The following is a 20,310-nucleotide window of genomic DNA, read 5'->3' on the forward strand; positions in this document are numbered from 1 at the left end:
TCAAATTGTGTGAACGCTATGCTGTACACCTGAAACAAATACAAAATAAAATATAAAAAGTGGATGGAGGTGTAGGTAGACACCTACCTCACACAATCAAAAGAAGGACACCAACAATTTAAAAACAAAAACCAACCAGAACTGACAGAAAATTGAACTATATGGAAGTCTGACAACCAAAAAGTTAAAGAAGACACATTCATCCAGACCAGTAGGAGGGGTGGAGAGGACTTGCGACAAGGCAGTGGCTGGCAGACCCAGCAAGGTGGCAGATTGAGGAACAGGGCAGGCAAGGCTGTGGCTGGCCAGCAAGGCAGCAGCTGGCAGACCCAGTGAGTTGACAGCTGGTGGAGCAGGCCATCCCACATTAGCATGGGGATAAACCGGAAGGAACGACTGGAGAGCAAAACAGATCGTGCAACCCAGGGCCCCAGTGTGAGGAAATGAGGCCTCAAAACACTGACTGAACCCCTGTGGGGGCTGAGGTAGCAGTGGAAGAGACTCCAGCCTCATAGGAGAGTTCATTGGAGAGACTCACTGGGTCCAAGAACGTACACAAGCCCACCCACCCAGTAGTCAGCACCAGAAGGGCCCAATTTGCCTGGAGAAAGCAATGGAAGTGACTGAAACCCAGCAGAGAGTGGGGCAAGTGCCATTGTTCCCTCTCAGACCCCCTCCTCCATATACAGCAGCTATGTGGGCTGCCCCGACCTGGTGAACACCTAAGGCTCCACCCCTCACTACAGAACAGAGGCATCAAGACAAAAAAAAAACGGGCCAAATGAAAGAAGAGATCAAAGCTCTGGAAAAAAAAAACACTAAGTGACGAAGAGATACCAACCCATCAGATGCACGGTTCAAAACACTGATAATCAGGATACTCACAGAATTGGTTGAATTTGGTCACAAATTAGAGAAAAAAAATGAAGGCTACATTAAGTAGAAATAAAGGGAAATGTACAGGGAACCAATAGTGATGGGAATGAAACTGGGACTCAGATCAACAGTGTGGACCAAAAGGAAGAAACATTCAATAAGAAGAGAATGAAGAAACAAGAATTCAAAAAAATGAGGAGAGGCTTAGCAAGCTCCAAGACATCTTTAAACACTCCAACATCTGAATCATAAGGGTACCAGAAAGAGAAGAGTAAGAGCAGCAAATTGAAAACTTATCTGAAAAAATAATGAAAGAGAATTTTTGCAATCTGGCAAAGGAAATAGAGTTTCAGGAAGTCCAGGAAGCTCAGAGAGTCCCAAAGAAGTTGGACCCAAGAAGGAACACACCGAGGCACCTTATAATTACATTAGCCAAGATTAAAGATAGGAGAGAATTTTAAAAGCAGCGAGAGAAAAGGAGAGAGTTACCTACAAATGAGTTCCTTCCATTAGACTATTAGCTGATTTCTCCAAAGAGACCTTACAGGCAAGAAGGGGCTGGAAAGAAGTATTCCAAGTCATGAAAGGCAAGGACCTACATCCAAGATTGCTCTACCCAGCAAAGCACTCACTTAGAATGGAAGGGCAGATAAAGTGCTTCTCAGGTAAAGCCAAGTTAAAAGAGTTTATCATCACTAAGCCCTTATTAGATGAAATGTTAAAGGGACTTATCTAAGAAAAAGAAGATAAAAAGAAGACAAAAAACAGCCCTGGCTGGTGTAGCTCAGTGGATTGAGCGTGGGCCTGCGACTCAGACGATCGAGGTTCGATTCTCAGTCAGGGCACATGCCTGGGTTGCAGGCCAGTTCCCTGCAGGCCAATTCCCAGCAGGGGACACATGAAAGGCAACCATACATTGTTGTTTCTCTCCCTCTCTCCTTCCCTTACCCTCTAAAGATAAATAAATAAAATCTTTAAAAAAAAAAGACAAAAAACAGAAACAGTAAAATGACAGCAAACTCACAATTATTAACCACCACACCTAAAACAAAAACAAAAGCAAACTAAGCAAACAACTAAAACAGGAACAGAACCACAGAAATGGAGATCACATGGAGGGTTATCAACAAGGTAGTGGGAGGGGGAAGGGGGAAAAGGTACAGAGAATAAGTAGCATAGATGGTAGGTAAAAAATAGACAGGGGGAGGTTAAGAATAGTACAGGAAATGTAGAAGCCAAAGAACTTATATGTATGGCCCATGGACATGAACTAAAGTGGGGGAATGTTGGTAGGAGGGGCTGTGCAGGGTAAGGGGAATAAAGGAGAAGAAATGGGACAAGTGTAATGGCATAATTATACACACACACACACACACACACACACACACATATGTAGTCTGAACAGCACTTGCCTTATTCTCACTGTATAACCAACTATGGAATGAGCATATTTTCTATGCCTTGGTAAATTGTCCTAGTCCCTTCTAAGTTTAAATCAGTTTCCAGCAGTCTATCCACTGCACTTTCAGATTGTGAAAATCTCTGAGAAGACCTACAAAGTTAAGTGGTTGGCCAACATTCCTTCATTTGGGATATCTTCATCCTCTCATCACAATCACTGTACTCATTTCATCAGACGTTTGCCTTTAATAAGTTCCCCTGGTTGTACCTCAGGTCTCTTGAACAGAAGCAGTGTCAACATTCCTACAATCAACTATTTGGTCAACAACTCTGTTTGTGTCTGATTCAACTTTTACTTCTAGCATTACCATTTTCCATCTCTTTGCCAATTTTTCATTTCCATTGGCCAATTCACTCTCAATAATTCATTTCTATAAAACCCAATATGTGGGTTTATCACCAAAGACAAGAAGGCAATACAATACATGCTTTGATTTCCATGCATGAACTAATAACAAGTGCATAGTGACCAATCTTAGACAGACTTCAAAAGAAGTGATGTAGTTGGTCACTGATCATGACCCATATTTGTTATTTACATAGTAAGCCATGGACTAAAGAGCTAGCAGAAAAATTTTATTTTACACAATTATTCACAGTTAACATGCAATAGTACTCAAATTGGGATCACATTATTATGAAGCTGGTATTATTTAATTGTAACTGAAATTAATAAATATTTGAACTGTGCAAAGTGAGGACTGACATTTATTACAAACAAAATAAACTGATTACATATTAGCATAGATAATATATTTTAATGAAAACTGTATTTTCCAAAATAACAGAAAATTGGCAAGAATAGCACTGTTTTACATCTTTGTAAATATCTTTATTGTAATTAATAGAAGATACTTAAATTCTCATATCTGCTTCTGCACTCAGTCTATTCCAATATTATAGACCATTTAGTCTCTGAAAAACTCCAACATACACTTGGTAAAGAATGGGAACCAAAAAACAAACAATGTCCTAGGATTGCTTTAAAAAATAATTTTGACCTTTCAGACCTCTGAAAAGATCTGGGTCCAAGAGCCCACTTTGTTTTTTTTGTTTTTTATTTTATTTTATTGATTATACCGTTACAGTTGTTCTATTCCCCCCCTTCATTCCCCTCCACCCGCACACTCCCTCCCCCACCATTCTCCCCCCCTTAGTTTATAACCACGTGTCTCAAGTTCTTTGGATTCTGTATTTCCCCCACTATTCTCGCCCTCCCCCCATCTATTTTCTACCTACCATCTATGCTATTTTCTGTGCCTCCTCCCCCCTTCTCCCCCTCTCACCCCCCTATTTCTAACCCTCCATGTGTTCTTCATTTCTATGGTTCCACTCCTGATCTAGCTGTCCTCTTGGTTTGCTTTTGTTTTAGGTGTGGTTGTTAATAACTGTGTGTTTGCTGTCCTTTCACTGTTAATATTTTTCATCTTCTTTTTCTTATATAAGTCCCTTTAGCATTTCATATAATAAGGGCTTGGTGATGATGAACTCCTTGAACTTGACCTTATCTGAGAAGCACTTTATCTGTCCTTCCATTCTAAATGAAAGTTTTGCTGGATAAAGCAATCTTGGCTGTAGGTCTTTGGATTTCATGACTTGGAATACTTCTTTCCAGCCCCTTCTTGCCTGTAAGGTCTCTTTTGAGAAATCCGCTGACAGTCTGATGGGTACTCCTTTGTAGGTGACTGTCCCCTTATCCCTTGCTGCTTCTAGGATTCTCTCCTTCATTTTGGTCTTGGCTAATGTAATTATGATGTGCCTTGGTGTGTTCCTTCTTGGGTCCAACTTCTTTGGCACTCTCTGAGCTTCCTGGATTTCCTGGAAGTCTATTTCCTTTGCCAGACTGGGGAAGTTCTCCTTTATTATTTGTTCAAATATGTTTTCCACTCGTAGCTGTTTCTTTCCCCCTTCTGGTACCCCTATAATTCGGATGTTGGAACGTTTAAAGATGTCCTGGAGGTTCCTAAGCCTCTCCTCATTTTTTTGAATTCTCATTTCTTCATTCCTTTCTGGTGGGATGTTTTGTTCTTCCTTCTGGTCCATTCCATTGATTTGAGTCCCCGTTTCCTTTCCATCACTATTGGTTTCCTGTGCATCTCCCTTCATTTCAATTAGTTTAGCCTTCATATGTTCCTCTAATTTGTGACTTTGTTCCTCTAATTTGTGACTATAATCTACCAGTTCTGTGAGCATCCTGATAAATAGTGTCCTGAATTGTGCTTCTGAGAGGCTGGCAATTTCTTGGTCGCTTAGAGTTATTGGCTCCGGGACTTTTGAGTTCTTCTTGCACCATCTTTCAGGTTGTTCGTGCCTGTTCCATAGCAGGATCAGAGCCCTAAAGTGTTCACTAGAACAGGGCAACTAAGTCGCTGGGTTGTGATGTTGTATGTGGGGGTGGGGTCAAAGAGGGACAATGGCTTCACTGGTATTGCAGGGCAACTAAGTTGCTGGGTTGTGACGCTGTATGTGGGGGCGCGGTCAAAGAGGGAGTATGGCGTCCTGTCCGCCGCCTGCCGCCACGGCCCTCACCAGTGCCGCAGTTGCTGCCGTCACCGGGCCCACGCATTTCGTCCCACTGCACTCGAGTGTGCCACCGCCGTCAGCCCTCGCCCCCTGGGGCCTGCGTGGTCTGTCTCACTGTGCTCGAATGTGCGCCCGCGGTCTGTCCCGCACCCCAACTGGTTCCCGTCTGCCTTCGTGTCTGGGTCGGGGGCCCTGTCCTGCCCGACCCTGCTCGCTGCTGGCTCCGCCCCTCTTACCGTCCCCGTTGAATGGTTAGATGTAGTTGGACTTCCGTATAATTCAATTTTCTGTCCTTTGGTTGTGTCTTTGTTTCTCCAAACCTTTGTTGTATTCAAACTTGGTTGTGGGAGAAGGCACAGTGTTTCCACCTATGCCTCCATCTTGGCGGAAGTCCATTCCAAGAGCCCACTTTGAAAACCACTAACCGAAAGCATTCTTTGTATGTAATGAAATCACTTTCATCTTATACCAATAAAATTATAGTAATTATATATCCTTAAAAATTTTAAGAAAATAGTTACCCAAATAATTTTCAGTCTTCTTTGGTTCTGACGAATAACCTTGACTGAGAAAGGCTGAGATAGTACCATTTAATTAAACATTAATCTATCTACAACAACTGGAGTTCAATGAAGGAAGCTACTATGTAAAAGGGAAAAAACATTCAGGAAGTAACACTTAATAAGTAAACTTTTAATAAGAATAAATAAGTATAATAAGTATAATGTTCTCATTTGGTAAGAGTATAAATTGGGAAGTATTTCTAAAATGAATAAACAAAAACCCCAGTCTTCATCTCCACACCCACCTTGCCAGGGAAAATGGAATAGGAAGGCTGACTCTGCAAGCACATTCAAGGTAGGAGTAACCTGCTTACGAAAATTATAGCATCTAAGATATTAACACACATAGGTAAAACAAACTGAAAATTATATTTAAAAAGATAAAAAATTTCAAAGTACTTATTTCATCAAAAGAGTTAGGTTAGAATTCAACCACTTGTAACGGCCTGATAAAATTTTAAGCACTACTATCCTTCAGGAACAACACAAAATTACCTAACAAATTTACTTTGTAAAATGTAATGGGAAAAAGAAGCCATGGGTTGTAACATATATTTTGCAGCATCCAGAGCCATATACATATCAATTAGTAGTCAAAAAATAGGAGTCTTCTTATTATGTTATCAGTAGTTTATACCCCTATAGAAGACAATATCTGCATGAGAAAAAAAAAAAAAGATGGTAAATCTCAGAGTACTGAATTTTAACTCAACATCTCCCTAAAAACTAAAATAAAAGCAAAGTCCAAATGTCACAAAGCATATCATTACACACAATTTCTGTTATTTCCAAGCATAAAGACATTTTTGTTTGTTTGTTTGTTTGTTTATTTTTAGAGAGAGAGGAAGGAAGGGAGATAGAGCAAGAGAAACATCAGTGTGCAAGAGACAGCCATGGGTTACATCTCACACACCCTCACCTGGGGCCCTGGTCCGCAACCCAGGCATGTACCCTGCCTGGGACTCAAACTGGCAACCCTCTGGTTTGCAGGAAGATGCCCAACCCATTGAGCCACACCAGTCATGGCCAAAAGTAAAGATATTTTAAGGGTAAAAAGCAGTTTAAATAATTTATAATATATCAAAATTAATAATGAAGAAAACGAGTATTTCCCAGCTTTGTTTCATCAATTATACCTTTCTCTTCTGCCAACACAAATCTAAATTTCAGAAGGTGAATTAGATCCTTAAGTCCATGTTTTACTTCTAGCTAGCCAAGTCGTCCCACTCAGCACTTCCCTAGAAACGTGTAACTAGCACCACAACGCTAGAATAAGGAGCATATTTTCCTCTATAACACACTAACTACCTAATATGTGCTATAAAAACCAAATCTGTCAAACAAATTTTTTTTAGTTTTTTATATTTAATTATTGTTCAAGTACAGTTTTCTGTCTATTACTCCCATCCCATCCCACCCCCCATGCTCCCCCCTCCCTCCCATTTCCACCCTTCTCAGTTGTTGTCCATGTATCCGTTATATATGTTCTTCTAAATCCCTCCCCTATTTCCCCTGAAATTCCCTCCCCTCTCCCCTCTGGTCACTGTCAGCTTGTTCTCTATTTCAGTGTCTTTGGTAAAACAAATTTTAACATCTAAAAAATACCACACAGATGCCAAGCTATTTCCTGATAATGATGATGCCAATATTAGTCATCTATTTCTTGAAAAGGACTGATTTTCAAATAGTAAAATGACAATTTGACAAAAGTCTAAAAGAACCACGTTAAGTCTAAGTAATAGCTTTTACTAGAAAAATTTAAAAATTACATTAGAAGTTGTTATAATTAAGCGCAGTTTTTATTTTTAAATATTTTTAATTTTTCAATCAGTTTATATACAAAATTTTATTAGCTACAGGTGCACAACCCAGTGATTAGAGATTCATATAAATTATAAAATATCACCCCAATAAATCTACTACCCAACTGATACCATACATAGGTATTACAATATTATTTACTATATTCCCTATGCTGTACTTTATATCCCCATGACTATTCTGTAACTACCAACTTGTACTTCTTAATCCACTCACCTTTTTCACCCACCTTCCAAACCTCCCTCCCATCTGGCAACTGTCAAAATATTCTCTGTATTTATGAGCCCATTTGTGGTCAGCCTGTTTATTTGGTTTTTAGATTCCACATATAAGTGAAATCATAGGGCATTTGTCTTTCTCTGTCTGACTTACATCATCAGTACAATACCATCTAGGTCTATCCATGCTGTTGCAGATGGCAATAATTCATTCTTTTTTATGGCTGACTCATACTACATTGTATATATGTACCACTTCTTCTTTATCCATTCATCTTCTGATGTACACTTAAGGTTGCCTTTATATCTTGGCTATTGTTAATAATGGTGTGATAAACACATGAATGCATATGTAATTCTGATTTAGTGTTTTGGAGTTTTTTGGATAAATACCCAGATGTGGAATTGCTGGGTCCTTCTTTGTCTCTTGTTATAGCCTTTGTTTTAAAGTCTATTTTGTCCGGTATAAGTATTGCTACCCAAGCTTTTTTTGTTTGTTTCCATTTTCATAAAATATCTTTTCCCATTCCTTTACTTTCAGTCTCTGCATGTCTTTTCATCTGAACCAAGTCTCTTGGAAACTGCATATGTAAGGGTCTTATTTTCTTACCCATTCAGCCACCTATGTCTTTTGAATGGATCATTTAACCCATCTGCATTAAAGTAATTGCTGACACATGCTTTTATTGCCATTTTGTTATTTGTATTTTTGATCTTTTTTCTTTTTCTTAAAGAAGACCTTTTAACACATTTTGTAATATGGGTTTGGTGATGATAAACACCTTTAGCTTTTTTCATGAGTGGGGAGCTCTTTACAATCCTCTGATTCTAAATGATAGCTTTGCTAGGTAGAATAATCTTGGTTACAGGTTCTTCATTTTTGTCACTTTGAATATTTCATGCCAATCCCTTCCAGCCTGCAAAGTTTCTGTTGAGAAATCAGCTAAGAGTTTTATGGGAGCTCCCCAGTAAGTAACTAACTGCTTTCCTCTTGCCACTTTTAAGGTATGTTCTGTCTTTAACCTTTGGAATTTTAATTATGATGTGTCTTAGTATGGGCTTCTTTGAATTCATCTTGTTTGGGACTCTGCACTCTCTGAACTTGAATGTCTATTTCCTTCACCAGGTTAGGGAAGTGTCCCATCATTATTTTTTCAAATAGGTTTTCAACTGCATGCTCTCTCTTCTTCCAGCACCCTCAAGATGCAAATTTTACCATAATTAATGTTTTCACCAAGGTCCCTTAAACTATCCTAATTTTTTTCTGTTTACTGTACTTACTGGGTGTTCTATACTTCCTTATCTTCCAAATTGCTTATTTGATCCTTGCTTCATTTACTCTCCTGTTGATTACCTGTAATCCATTCTTCATTTCTGACTAGTTCTATTCATGTCTTCTATCTTCATTTTTATGTTTCCTCTTTGTTGAAGTTCTCAGTAAGTTCATCTATCCCTCCACTAAGTTCATTGAGAATCCTAATAACCAATGTTTTGAACTCTGCCATTTGGTAGATTATTGCTATTTTATTTAGCTCTTTTTCTGGTAGATTGTTGCTATTTTATTTAGCTCCTTTTCTGGAGTTTTGTTCTGCTCTTTCATTTGAGACACGTTTCTTTGTCTTCTCATTTTGGCTGCTTCCCTGAGTTTACTTCTATGTATTAGGTAGAGCTGCTATGTTTCCCAGGCTTGGTAGAGTGGTCTTATGTAGTAGGTTCCGGCAGGGCTCAGTAGGGAGCTTTCTGGTCATGCAAGCTGGGTGGTACAGGTGTACCCTGTTGAACTTTCCTATTGCAGTGGAGCCTCCATAGCTGTCAGCACATCAATGAGAGGTATTCACTTCAAGGATGATTGGCTACAAGGACTGGACTCAAGTACAGCAGAGGAGCTATTGTGTAAGGGCTGACCCCACCGAACAGAACTTGGGCTCAGGTGCGTGATGAGTCCTCTCCTTGAGGGTATTGCTCATGGAGGTACTTGGGTGGTTCTCTGGTATGGTCTAAAGCTGCCAACTGGGTGCACTGGCTCCAGGGTCTCTTGGGAGGTACAGGCCAAGGTCAGCCACTGCCTGTGCCCTGCCTAGGGTCGCTTGGTATAAACTACAGAGCCATCTGCAAATAGCTGCTACTTGTGCTGGGCTTGAAGTCCCTAGAAGAGGCTAAGCTACAAACTGATGCTGGCTGCCACTATGCCAGGCCTAGGACCACTTAGCCAGAGGTACAGGGCATGCTAAGGCCAGATGCTGCTTGTTTTGGTTTGTGAACCTTTGAGGAAAGTCTGTAGCATGAGCCAAGGCAGGCGGTTCACACGTAAAAGCCATTGGAAATGGTTTGGACTCACAAGTTGGGATGGGCAGGGCCTCAGGGAATTGCCAGGGTGGGGTAAGCAGTATTAGGAGATTCATATATGGTACCTACCTGTGGCTCTGTGGGCAGAGGGCTCAGCAAAGAAACAATGGCCTCTGCCAGCACTTCCTCCTGGAAGGAATTTGCCCCTCCAACACCACCCCAAAGCCAGATAATTCAGCTCCTCCTCTTATGGTCCCAGTGCCTTTGGAGCTGCTGCCCCAGTGCTGGAGCTCAGAGCCAGTCAGTTTGAGTAGGTGTGTACCTGGGCTCTTTAAGAGCTGAACTCTTTAATGACTGGAACTCCAGAAGTCCTCCACCTCACTCAGCCACAATCCCTGCTGGCTTTCACAGTCAGAAACCATCAGGACTTCACTTTCCAGACTAAAACCCTGTGTTTGGGACCTGACATGGGTCTGGGATCCCTCAATCCTTGGGGAGACCTCTTCAGTGCAAATATCCCTCCCAATTTTTAACCACCAAACATTGGTGTAGGAGCAGCCCTTTCCAAGTTTCTGGCCATCCTACCAATCTGGATATGGCCTCTTCTTTATATCCTTAGTTATAAGATATGTGTTTAGCTAGATTTCAAGCAGTTTTGTATGCTGTTTGTTCCATAGTTTAATTGTAAATTCGATATGATTGTGGGAGGATGCAAGCACCACATTTACCTACTCTGCCATCTTGACCAGAAGCCTTAAGAGCAGTTTTTAAAATGCCTCTGTCTTAAAAATATTCTCTCCCACCTTCAATATCCAAAGGAAATTTTGTTTAGTTTAGAAATAAGGAGGAATGGTTATAAGTAAAACCTTAAAACCTAAGAAAGCATGAACTATCTTTTCCCCTTTGGCAACACACCAAGAAAATGAGATGGTTACCAAAATCATTTTAAAAATCTTCATCACACCCATATTAAATCCATTCCTTCCACAGTTTATAAATTTGTAGCATAATTGTAACTATAAATTTAAAAGCAAAAAAATGAAAATCAAAAATAAAATTATTTCTTTGTTAAATTTTTATACTTTTAATTGGAAACTATTTAAAAAGTGAAAATCCACATGTATATAGGAATGCATGGATTTTGGTACATTGATTTTGTATTCTGCAACTTTACTATATTTATTTGTTGTTTCCAATAGCTTTTTGGTAGAGTCTTTAGGTTTTCTATATAAAGAATCACGTCATCTCCAAAAAGTGAAAATTGTACTTCTTCATTCCCAATCTGAATGCCTTTTATTTCTTTCTCTTCACCTGACTGTTTTGGCTAGGACTTCCAGAACTATGTTCAATAATAGTGGTGAACATGGGTATCCCTTACCTTGTTCCTGATCTTAAAGGAAAAGCTTTTAGCTTTTCACCATTGAGTATGACATTAGCTGAGCGCTTGTTGTATATGGCCTTTACTATGTTGACATACTTTCCTTCCATATCTATTCTACTGAGTGTTTTAATCATAAATGGATGGTGTATCTTGTCAAACAGTTTTGCTGCAACTATTGATATGATATGATTTTTATCCTTTGTTTTGTTAATGTGGTGTATCACATTTGTCAGTTTGCATATGTTGAACCATGTTTGTGGTCCTGGAATGAACCCCACTTAACAGTGGTATACTTTTTATTATATTGTTGTATTCAACTTGCTATTATTTTGTTTAGGATTTTTGCATACTGATCGGCAATTTTCTTTTTGTGTGTAACCTTTTTGTGTGTAACCTTGCCAGATTTTGGTATCAGAATATTGTTGGCCTCATAAAATGAGTTAGGAAATACTACTCTTCTTCAATTTTTTGGAAGAATTTGAGAAGAATAAGTATTAAATCTTCTTTGAATGTCATGTACTATTCACTAGTAAAGCCCTCTGGTCCTGGACTTTTACTATTTGGGACGATTTGATGACTGTTTCTATTTGAATTTTCCAGTGCTTCATAATTCAGTCTAGTAGGCTTATATATATTTCTAAGAACTTGTTTATTTCTTCTAAGTTATCAGTTTTGGTAGTATACAGCTTTTCATAGTATTGCAGTTAGTACACATTTTCTTTCTTTTTAGAACATCATCATTACACTTAACATCTAGCACAGAAAAAGAAAGGCAGAAATTTCAAGTGCCTGCAAGTAAGTTGATTTTTTAAAGAAGCATATTATTACATAGTGATCATGGTTTATCAACACAGGAAATGCTAAGAAAATAAAGGTTCTCTGTTTCTGGTTCTGTGGCTCAAATACAAACACACACACACATGCACACACACATGTTCACACACATACAAACACACAAACTAGATCCAGTTGACCTGTCATGGACACAGTATAAGAGGAAAAGTATACATTTTGAAACCAGATATATTTGGGTTTGAGTTCTGGTAATGCTAGCCTTAACTATTAAATAAATAATTTAAATAAAAATTATTGTAATTAGAATTTTCATTTTTAGTCATAGACACCCAATCTACTATTTTTTCCTCCAAAAGCATGTTCTCTATGTATTATAAGTTAAATAAATGTATTTAACAAGACTTATTCACAGAAATGGATCCAAAGTAAGGTCATCAACAAGGATTATACTACCCTACACAGACTTTTTAAAGAGGGTAAGGAAATACGTAATCCTTTTCTCAAAGAAATTCAACCAGAATGTTTACAATATTATTGTTTACTGTACTTTAAATTTGAAAACTTAAATTGGAAGTTTCAGTTATACAGAAGACTGTACTCCACAGTAAGTGCCAAGTAAAACTCTATAGTTGATGGGAGAATTTTAAGTCTTAACCCAAACATTAGCTACATGAAAAATATGAGCACCTCAATATCTGGCTATGCTGGGAAAATGAGGCGTTACTGTTATTTAAAATAACATGTTACACACAGATGTCTCATGGTTTATAATTTATTAAAATTTAAATTGTATTGTTAATATTAATTTTGAGACTATATTTGGTTTTATAATTGCAAATACTGAGAGAAATTTTTAAATTTTAAAATCAAATGTTAAATTTGATTAACATTTACAAGTCAGTAAATAATTTATATGAAAAATGGGAGCAAAATGTATCTAGGAACAGGCAAAATACATTACTATAATTATCTATATCTGTTATAGAGGTTGGCTACAAAATTAAAACTAAATTTCTAACAGCTATATGATAAAAGGGGAAGTTGTCATTTATACATTCATTTGGGTCCAGTAGATATAAATAAAGCAGTTGCTGAAACAATTATTGACTTTAAAATGAGATGTATTTCTCATAATAAGACATATTTCACAATAGAAGATACTTTTTGATGTAATAAGCAATGTTCTTGACAACAACTTCAAAAAGACACTCTGTGACTGCTTCTTCTGATAACCATCAGTTTAGGTGGATGGAATCTGACCAATGCACAATTGGCAAAAGCACTGGGGACAGGAGAGGTGAAGCAATGCAGTCTACATATCCAGTCTACATACTCTGCTGGTTTGGACTGACCCAGACATATATTTTATAAGCATGTAAGACCAAATAAAGAGTGGATAAGTTCCACATATTCCTCCTTATATATCTTATCTCTCAACTCAGCTTCTGACATTTATCCATTAGGTGGGAGTTCCAATTATAGAAAATGTGCGGAGGACAGCTATTCCCTGTTGTCAGTGGAATATGAACCCAGTTTATCTCTTCTGCAGTTTAGGGGAAGAGATAACGACCTTCTGTGAACACTGAGAAACTCACCTAGGATCAGTAGATGAAAAGATGAACACCTATTATTAGAACTCTTAAGGATCCTTAGATATACTGAACCTGCTCCAAAGCAACATAATGAATGTTGATTAAAGTACCAACCCAAAGTTCTATCTATTACATTCAGCATGAGCATTTTAGCCAAAAATATAAGTTACTGTAGCAAAGGTATGAAATCTTATGAGGTGTACTAAAGCAAATGAATCACTGAATTTAAAGTTATTTAGAGGATTATATCACCAATAATATTCAGTAACATTTCACATATCTGCATTTCACCCACCAACCTCAAGCACAGGGACAGACTTTTCTTCTGATTATTCAACAATCAGGATGTTATGAAGTTCAGAGTGATAAAGCTCGCGCACTTAACTCAGGCCTCTGGGTGTCTTTTTCTTTTTAACACATGATAAATTTACTCATATGCTTTCCTAGTTTACAACCAATGAAAATGAGCAAGTCAGCATGGGAAGCACAACGAAAAGAGCTGTTAGATATAGGAAGAGTTGTAAGAAGTAACAGCTAATTTAATAGAAAGAAACTCAAATGCAAAAGCAGATGAATTCCAAACACAATCTTTTGGGATCATATAGCAAAAAGCTCTCTGCACCTCAAGAGTCTCCAAGGGCAGCCACTGCACAAGACTTATTCACAGAAATGGATCCAAAGTAAGGTCATCAACAAGGATTATACTACCCTACACAGACTTTTTAAAGAGGGTAAGGAAATACGTAATCCTTTTCTCAAAGAAATTCAACCAGAATGTTTACAATATTATTGTTTACTGTACTTTAAATTTGAAAACTTAAATTGGAAGTTTCAGTTATACAGAAGACTGTACTCCACAGTAAGTGCCAAGTAAAACTCTATAGTTGATGGGAGAATTTTAAGTCTTAACCCAAACATTAGCTACATGAAAAATATGAGCACCTCAATATCTGGCTATGCTGGGAAAATGAGGTGTTACTGTTATTTAAAATAACATTCCAACTATGAAATAATAACTTGACCAATAGAAAACTAAGAATAATTATTTTATTTTTAAAATCATCATTTGTGTCCACTCTGCTTAGCTCATAACACTATCTCCTTAAATTGTTCATTAGTCCTCTAGCCACAAGACAGAAAATTGTATTAGTGGAGTTTCTCTTAAAGTATTAATTGAAGAGTTTAACAAATTTTATTTTTAAATATGTTTATGCACACATATTTAAGCATATACATTTTAATACTTTCCTCATAAAACAGTGTTAAGCCACAGAAAGAGAATTTCAATTTTAATTCTTTGTCAAAAGAACTAAAAAAAACCCAGAGTATGTAAGCTATTCAATAACCTCTGAAGCTTAAAAATGACAGAAAAAATGAATAATACCTGATTTTCTATGGATGAAAAATGGAGGTTTTAAAAAATGGCTGAAGGGAATTAACAATTTAATTTTTTCAAAGTTCTGAATGGTAGAGAATATACAGGGGAAATACTACTTGGTGTAGAGAGAACCAAAGTCAGTCTATGACTATTTTGGAATTGAGCGTGGAATAAGTAGAGGCCTCAAATGACCTATTTTCTCTCCACCACAATCTGAAAAATATGATAAAACTATATTTATTTGTGGGATAAGTATCACCCGAGTGTTCTTGTCTACAATATATAAATTTTTCCTGAAAAAACCCCTTCAGTAAGTAATTACATAGACAAGCACAATGAACCAAAATTCAACTAAATTCAATTCCACCCAATTCCTGAGTATCCTATCTAACCAAACAACCTAATTCCAAAGTTTAAAGTATAGCAATATTGTTCTTTTTGTTTTTGTCAAATTTTATCCTATATACCAGCAATGAACAAGTGGAATTTAAAGTGAAAACACACATGCTATTTACTTTAGCATGCCCCCAAATGAAATATTCCGGGTATAGCTCACTTGATGGGGGTATGGTAGAGTCTGGGCCTCTGGACCGCAGGACCCACTGCCTTCATGCCAATACCCAGTTTGTGCCCCCCACCTGCCCACCTGCCAGGTACAGCCACCTGCCTGTTGTGGCTGTACCACCAGACCATGCCTGGCTTTTGTTCTTGCCTTTGAGGTCCTCCTGCCCATGGTATCCCCAGCAGTGCCTGGGGGGTGCCAAGCTGTAGCCACTGCTCAGGTGGTTTTAAGAATGTGACCTTCACTAGCCACAGCAATTAGACAAGAAAAAGGAATAAAAGGAATCCAAATTGACAACAAAGTAAAACTCACTATGTGCAGGTGACAGGATACTATATAGACAGAACCCTAAAGCTTCCACCAAAATACTGTCAGATTCCACCAAAATAATATCAAACCCCCACCCTGGCTGATGTGGCTCAGTAGATTGAGCACCAGTGTGCAAACCAAAAGGTCCTTGCTCAATTATCAGTCAGAGCACATGCATGGATAGTGAGCCAGGACCCCAGTTGGGAGCATGTGAGAGGCAATGATCAATGTTTCTCTCCCTTTCTTTCTCCCTCACTTCCCCTCTCTCTAAAAATAAATAAACAAAACCTTGTAAAAAGAGAAAAACTTTAAAAAGTAATAAATAAGTATCAAGCTTTCTGATTTGATTTGTAAAAATTTAAAAATGAACTCATTAAGAGAGAGATGGATGAGATACTCAGGGTTTAGTAACTCTAAAAGGGAGAGAGAAGCAATAGAAACAAAAAAAATATTGATTAGTTCATTTTGCTGAATTTGAGGTGGGGCTACATAAAACAGCCAAATGGCCCACAGTGACTTTTTTCCAAAAAGTAAAAACCTTTTAGACCAAGCCTTTCAAATAGATCCCATTACTACACATGGATGATAATTTATGTGCACCATCAACTGGTTGGCCATAAAGAGCAGTATAGTAATATTATCCACATAAATAAATACACAAGTTGAAATCTAAGCCAGAAATTGAAATTTGTTTTAGATAAAATACTAAAATTACATGTAACTAAAGTCAGCACTTATATTCATTTCACATTAGAAAAGAATTATGCAAATAATAACACAGCTAGCCCAGAAAGCTGTCCACACAAACTGTTATGAAGTGACTGAAATTTCTTACACATAACTTAAAGTGTAATATAAATAAGGTTGATATACAAGCCCTTTTCTTCTCCAACTGCCTCTGAAGAGAGAGCAAACAAACATTAAATGACCTAACATTAGTCATGACAAAAATGGAGAAGCAAAAGGAATAGTACCAACCACTGAATTTATTCATTCAATAACTATTTACTGAGTGTCAGATGCTACAGTAGGAAGGATTTTTAAAAAAGACTCAGCAAAAAGCAGATAAGTTTGCTACCCTGTGAAGTTTAACTCTGATGAAGTTTTTATGAAATACATTATCCTAAGAAGCACTTTACATGTTGGAGCCTGCCTGAGACCACCCTACTTAAAAGAAAAACTAATTATTTTTAATATCTGTAAAATAAATGTAAGAAAACTTTTCTATTTACCTAATTTAAAAATATTTTCTTAGGTTAAAACAATTAATACAGTCAATTTCCTTAAAAGGTTGCATCCTGGATAGTTCAAATGGTAAACTGAGCAGATTTCATAGAATTTATCTGTTTACAACCCAAGTGCCACAACAGTCAGTGAGGAACATCTTTCTGCTAGAAAGGCAAACATTTGTAATTGTCCAAGTTAAACAAAAAGTCACTCAGAGTTATTGAATACATATCCTAGTACCATTATCTGTATTCGGCTTAAGATGCTAAACACATTTTTACACAAAGGAAGGAAAAGCAATACAGATATAAACTGCAAAGGAGGAAAAAGTTTCATCATTCTCTGATTCTTAGAGGATTATTGATGACTGATACTGAGGGGTTTGATTGAATAAAGTACAATAAGTTTAAACAACTTAATTGTTCAAATAAATTCCTAAGAAATGGGTGCCTAGGATTTCAATTAAAGTCCTAGGCATTTAGGACTTTATGCCTAACGTCCTAGGTATAAATTATTTTTATGTGTCCTAGGACTTTTTTATTAGTCCTAGGCACTTTATTATTTGTAATATTTAAAAATATTTTTAATACTCAGAAATAAGTATTTCTGAGTATTAAAGTAAGTATTAAAATACTCAGAAATAAGACTTAAAGAAAATACATCAGCCCTGGCTGGTGTGGCTCAGTGGACTGAGTGCTGGACTGCGAACCAAAGGGTTGCTCGTTCGATTCCCAGTTAGGGTACATGCCTGGGTCGGGGCCAGATCTCTAGTGTGGGACAGGAGAGAGACAACCACACATTGATATTTCTCTCCCTCTCTTCCCCTCTTTCTAAAAATAAATAAAATCTTTTTTTAAAAAGAAAATGTATCAGCATATTTTAAAAAGTTATGGACAGTAATTATTCCTTTTATAGGCAGTAATTCCTTTCATAGACAGTAGTTATTCCTTTTATGATTCTATATTTTGTAAAGGAATACTTCATTTGTAATTAGAATACCCTTTTAAAAAGGCAGACCTGGTTATAAACCACTGAAACACAAGGCATCCTCCACAGTCTCACTCTTGATAATAACTGCAGAAACAGCACTAGCATTGCAATTTAAAGTGGGGAGAAAACACGTACACACAAACATACACACGGGTGGCATGTGGTAGGCACTCCATATCTGTGGCATGAATGTCTGAATATACATGTAAATATGCCAAGAACATAACGCAGTCTGGTTTTGAGGCAACACAGTAAAGAATCACAGTAAATGACTACGTTACCAAGAGCTGGCTACCAGCTAAACATGCACTAAATGAAAGAACCCTTCCACCCTGCCCACCTATTTAACTCTGGCTCTAGAATGTACATTCAAAACAAATCCTTCCCCAGCCCCGCCCCAAGCCGTAACCTGGGCTGCTTACAGGCCTGGGACTGCCAGAAAGTCGGGGCCTCGGCTGTACCCAGACCCCGGCCCAGCTGGGGGCTCTTGGGCCCGCGGACACGCCCGGCGTGGCATAGGCTAGGGCGCGGGGCTACAGCCGGGAGTCTCGCGAACCCCAGGGGCTAGCGCGCTCGCCGGAAGTCCTCAGCCGCCAGCGCCCGCAGCCCTCTTCCTTCACCCCGAGCGACCGCCCCGCCGTACCTGCACACCGTTATCAGGTTCCTCCTCTCCACCGCAGCATTGCGGGCGCTCAGGCTCTTCTTGCCGCCGCCGCCTCCGCCCCCGCCGCGGCTCCCGCTCCTGCCCCCCGGGTTCCGAGAGGCCATGGCAGGCTGACCCCCGCGCCCCTTTTGTTTCGTGCGACCCTGTCCTCTCTCCCCACTCCTGCTTCCCGGCTCTCACTCAGTAAGCGACCGTGGAGTGGCGAGGACGGAGGCGGGGTGTGCAAGACAGCGGGGTACTCGCACAAGGAACTGACGATTCACGCTTCGCACAGAGCTCTACACACACACACACACACACACACATACACACACACATACACACACACCCTCTCTCTCTCACCCACACTCACGCGCACACACGCACGTACCACCCCCTCGCCCGCGCGCGCGCGCGCCGCCGACCGCCGGGCTGTGCGTGCTGCTCCGCATCTAGCGTTCCGCTATTCCCGCGGGACCTCGGCTGCCGGCGCGCTCACGTGCCCGCCTACCCCGTAAGCTCAACCACCCGCACTCTGCTGCCTAGAGCACCCTAGCCTAGGCCGCCGTGTTGAGACCGCGGGCCCGGGGAGCGCAGCCCCGCCCCCCTGCACCTATCAGGCCAAAGCCAATCCACCTGGAGCCAATAGTGGGACTCAGGGGGCGGGGCCGGTCGCTCCAAGCTTTAAAGCAACCTGCTAGAGCTCCGCCCTGGCGCGTGGGCAGCTGTCAAGAAGCCGGGATGGTGCTCACCACCTCCTTGGTGCTGACAGCCCTCGTGCAGGGGGAACTACGCGGCTGCTTGCGCGGGGATTGTGGGATGTGGGGCTCCGAAGCAACCCGAGCTGATTACTGACTCTTACCTGGAGCCTAGATTTAACGGATGGGATCTACGGCTTTAAACGGCTGATCATTGTTCCGGAAACCGACTCCTACATCCCGTGCCATCCCTAGCTTTTGCGCCAGGAATGCCACAGCACAGGCTCTCGCTCCCGACCCCAGGGCTCCCAGGAAGGGAGTAGGGTTCTGTCTTAATGCTTTCCCTGGACCGATAAACAGTGACAAATAGCCCAAGTAGCGAAATTGCGCGTAGAATATCCCTCTCGGGGAGTCTGGGGCTAGAATTCTTGAACCTCCAGGCCATGTTGCTTTTACCCTATTCTCCAGCACTGCCTGAAGCCTGGACTGACTGCCCGTATAAGAACCAGCACGGTAGAGTGTACGGTCATCTCCCTGAGAGTTGGGCGGCTACCTCAGGATTGGGAGCGGGCAAGGGAGGTAAGCCTAAGAGCAATTTGGCTTTCTGCCAGCGACTCCCTAAGAGAGGTTGGCAGTGCTGTTTTCATCATGCGTGTTCAGAACCTGGTGCCCACTTGTCCAGAGCTTCTCCACAGCCCCAGCCTTACTAGTGAGTAGGTCCTACCTTCGGGCCCCCCGTTCTCTGGCACCGACCTAAATTGGCCTGTTCACTTCACTCTGCATCAATGTGCCCAGATTTCAGAGTGAAATCCTTTATTACTATTATGTGGGGCCTACCTAACACGGTGCTGCACATTGAACAGGTCCTCAATGAATCCTTATTAAATTTAACTTGAAATCACTTTTGGCATTATTTCACTGAAATTTTGGTTTTGTTGGATCCAAAATCCAGATAACTTCCATGTTCAGTTTTGCAGTTTCTGTCAA

The 20,310-nt window shown here is 39.7% G+C and overlaps 1 protein-coding gene across 4 annotated transcripts in view; it reads right to left on the reverse strand.

Moving 5' to 3' along the window:
• Positions 1-19,138, reverse strand: part of RUNDC3B (RUN domain containing 3B) — a 136,229-nt gene extending 117,091 nt beyond the window's left edge. For all 4 annotated transcript variants that reach the window (XM_037066124.1, XM_037066122.1, XM_037066121.1 and 1 more), the window contains exon 1: positions 18,626-19,138. In XM_037066124.1, the coding sequence (XP_036922019.1) occupies positions 18,626-18,750 (125 nt within the window). In that variant the 5' untranslated portion in view covers positions 18,751-19,138. The remainder of the gene's footprint in view (positions 1-18,625) is intronic.
• Between the last annotated feature and the right edge of the window lie 1,172 nt (positions 19,139-20,310).

This window comes from Sturnira hondurensis, unplaced genomic scaffold (genome assembly GCF_014824575.4).
Source record: "Sturnira hondurensis isolate 20B ecotype Veracruz unplaced genomic scaffold, ASM1482457v3 Scaffold0016462, whole genome shotgun sequence".
NCBI lineage: Eukaryota > Metazoa > Chordata > Mammalia > Chiroptera > Phyllostomidae > Sturnira > Sturnira hondurensis.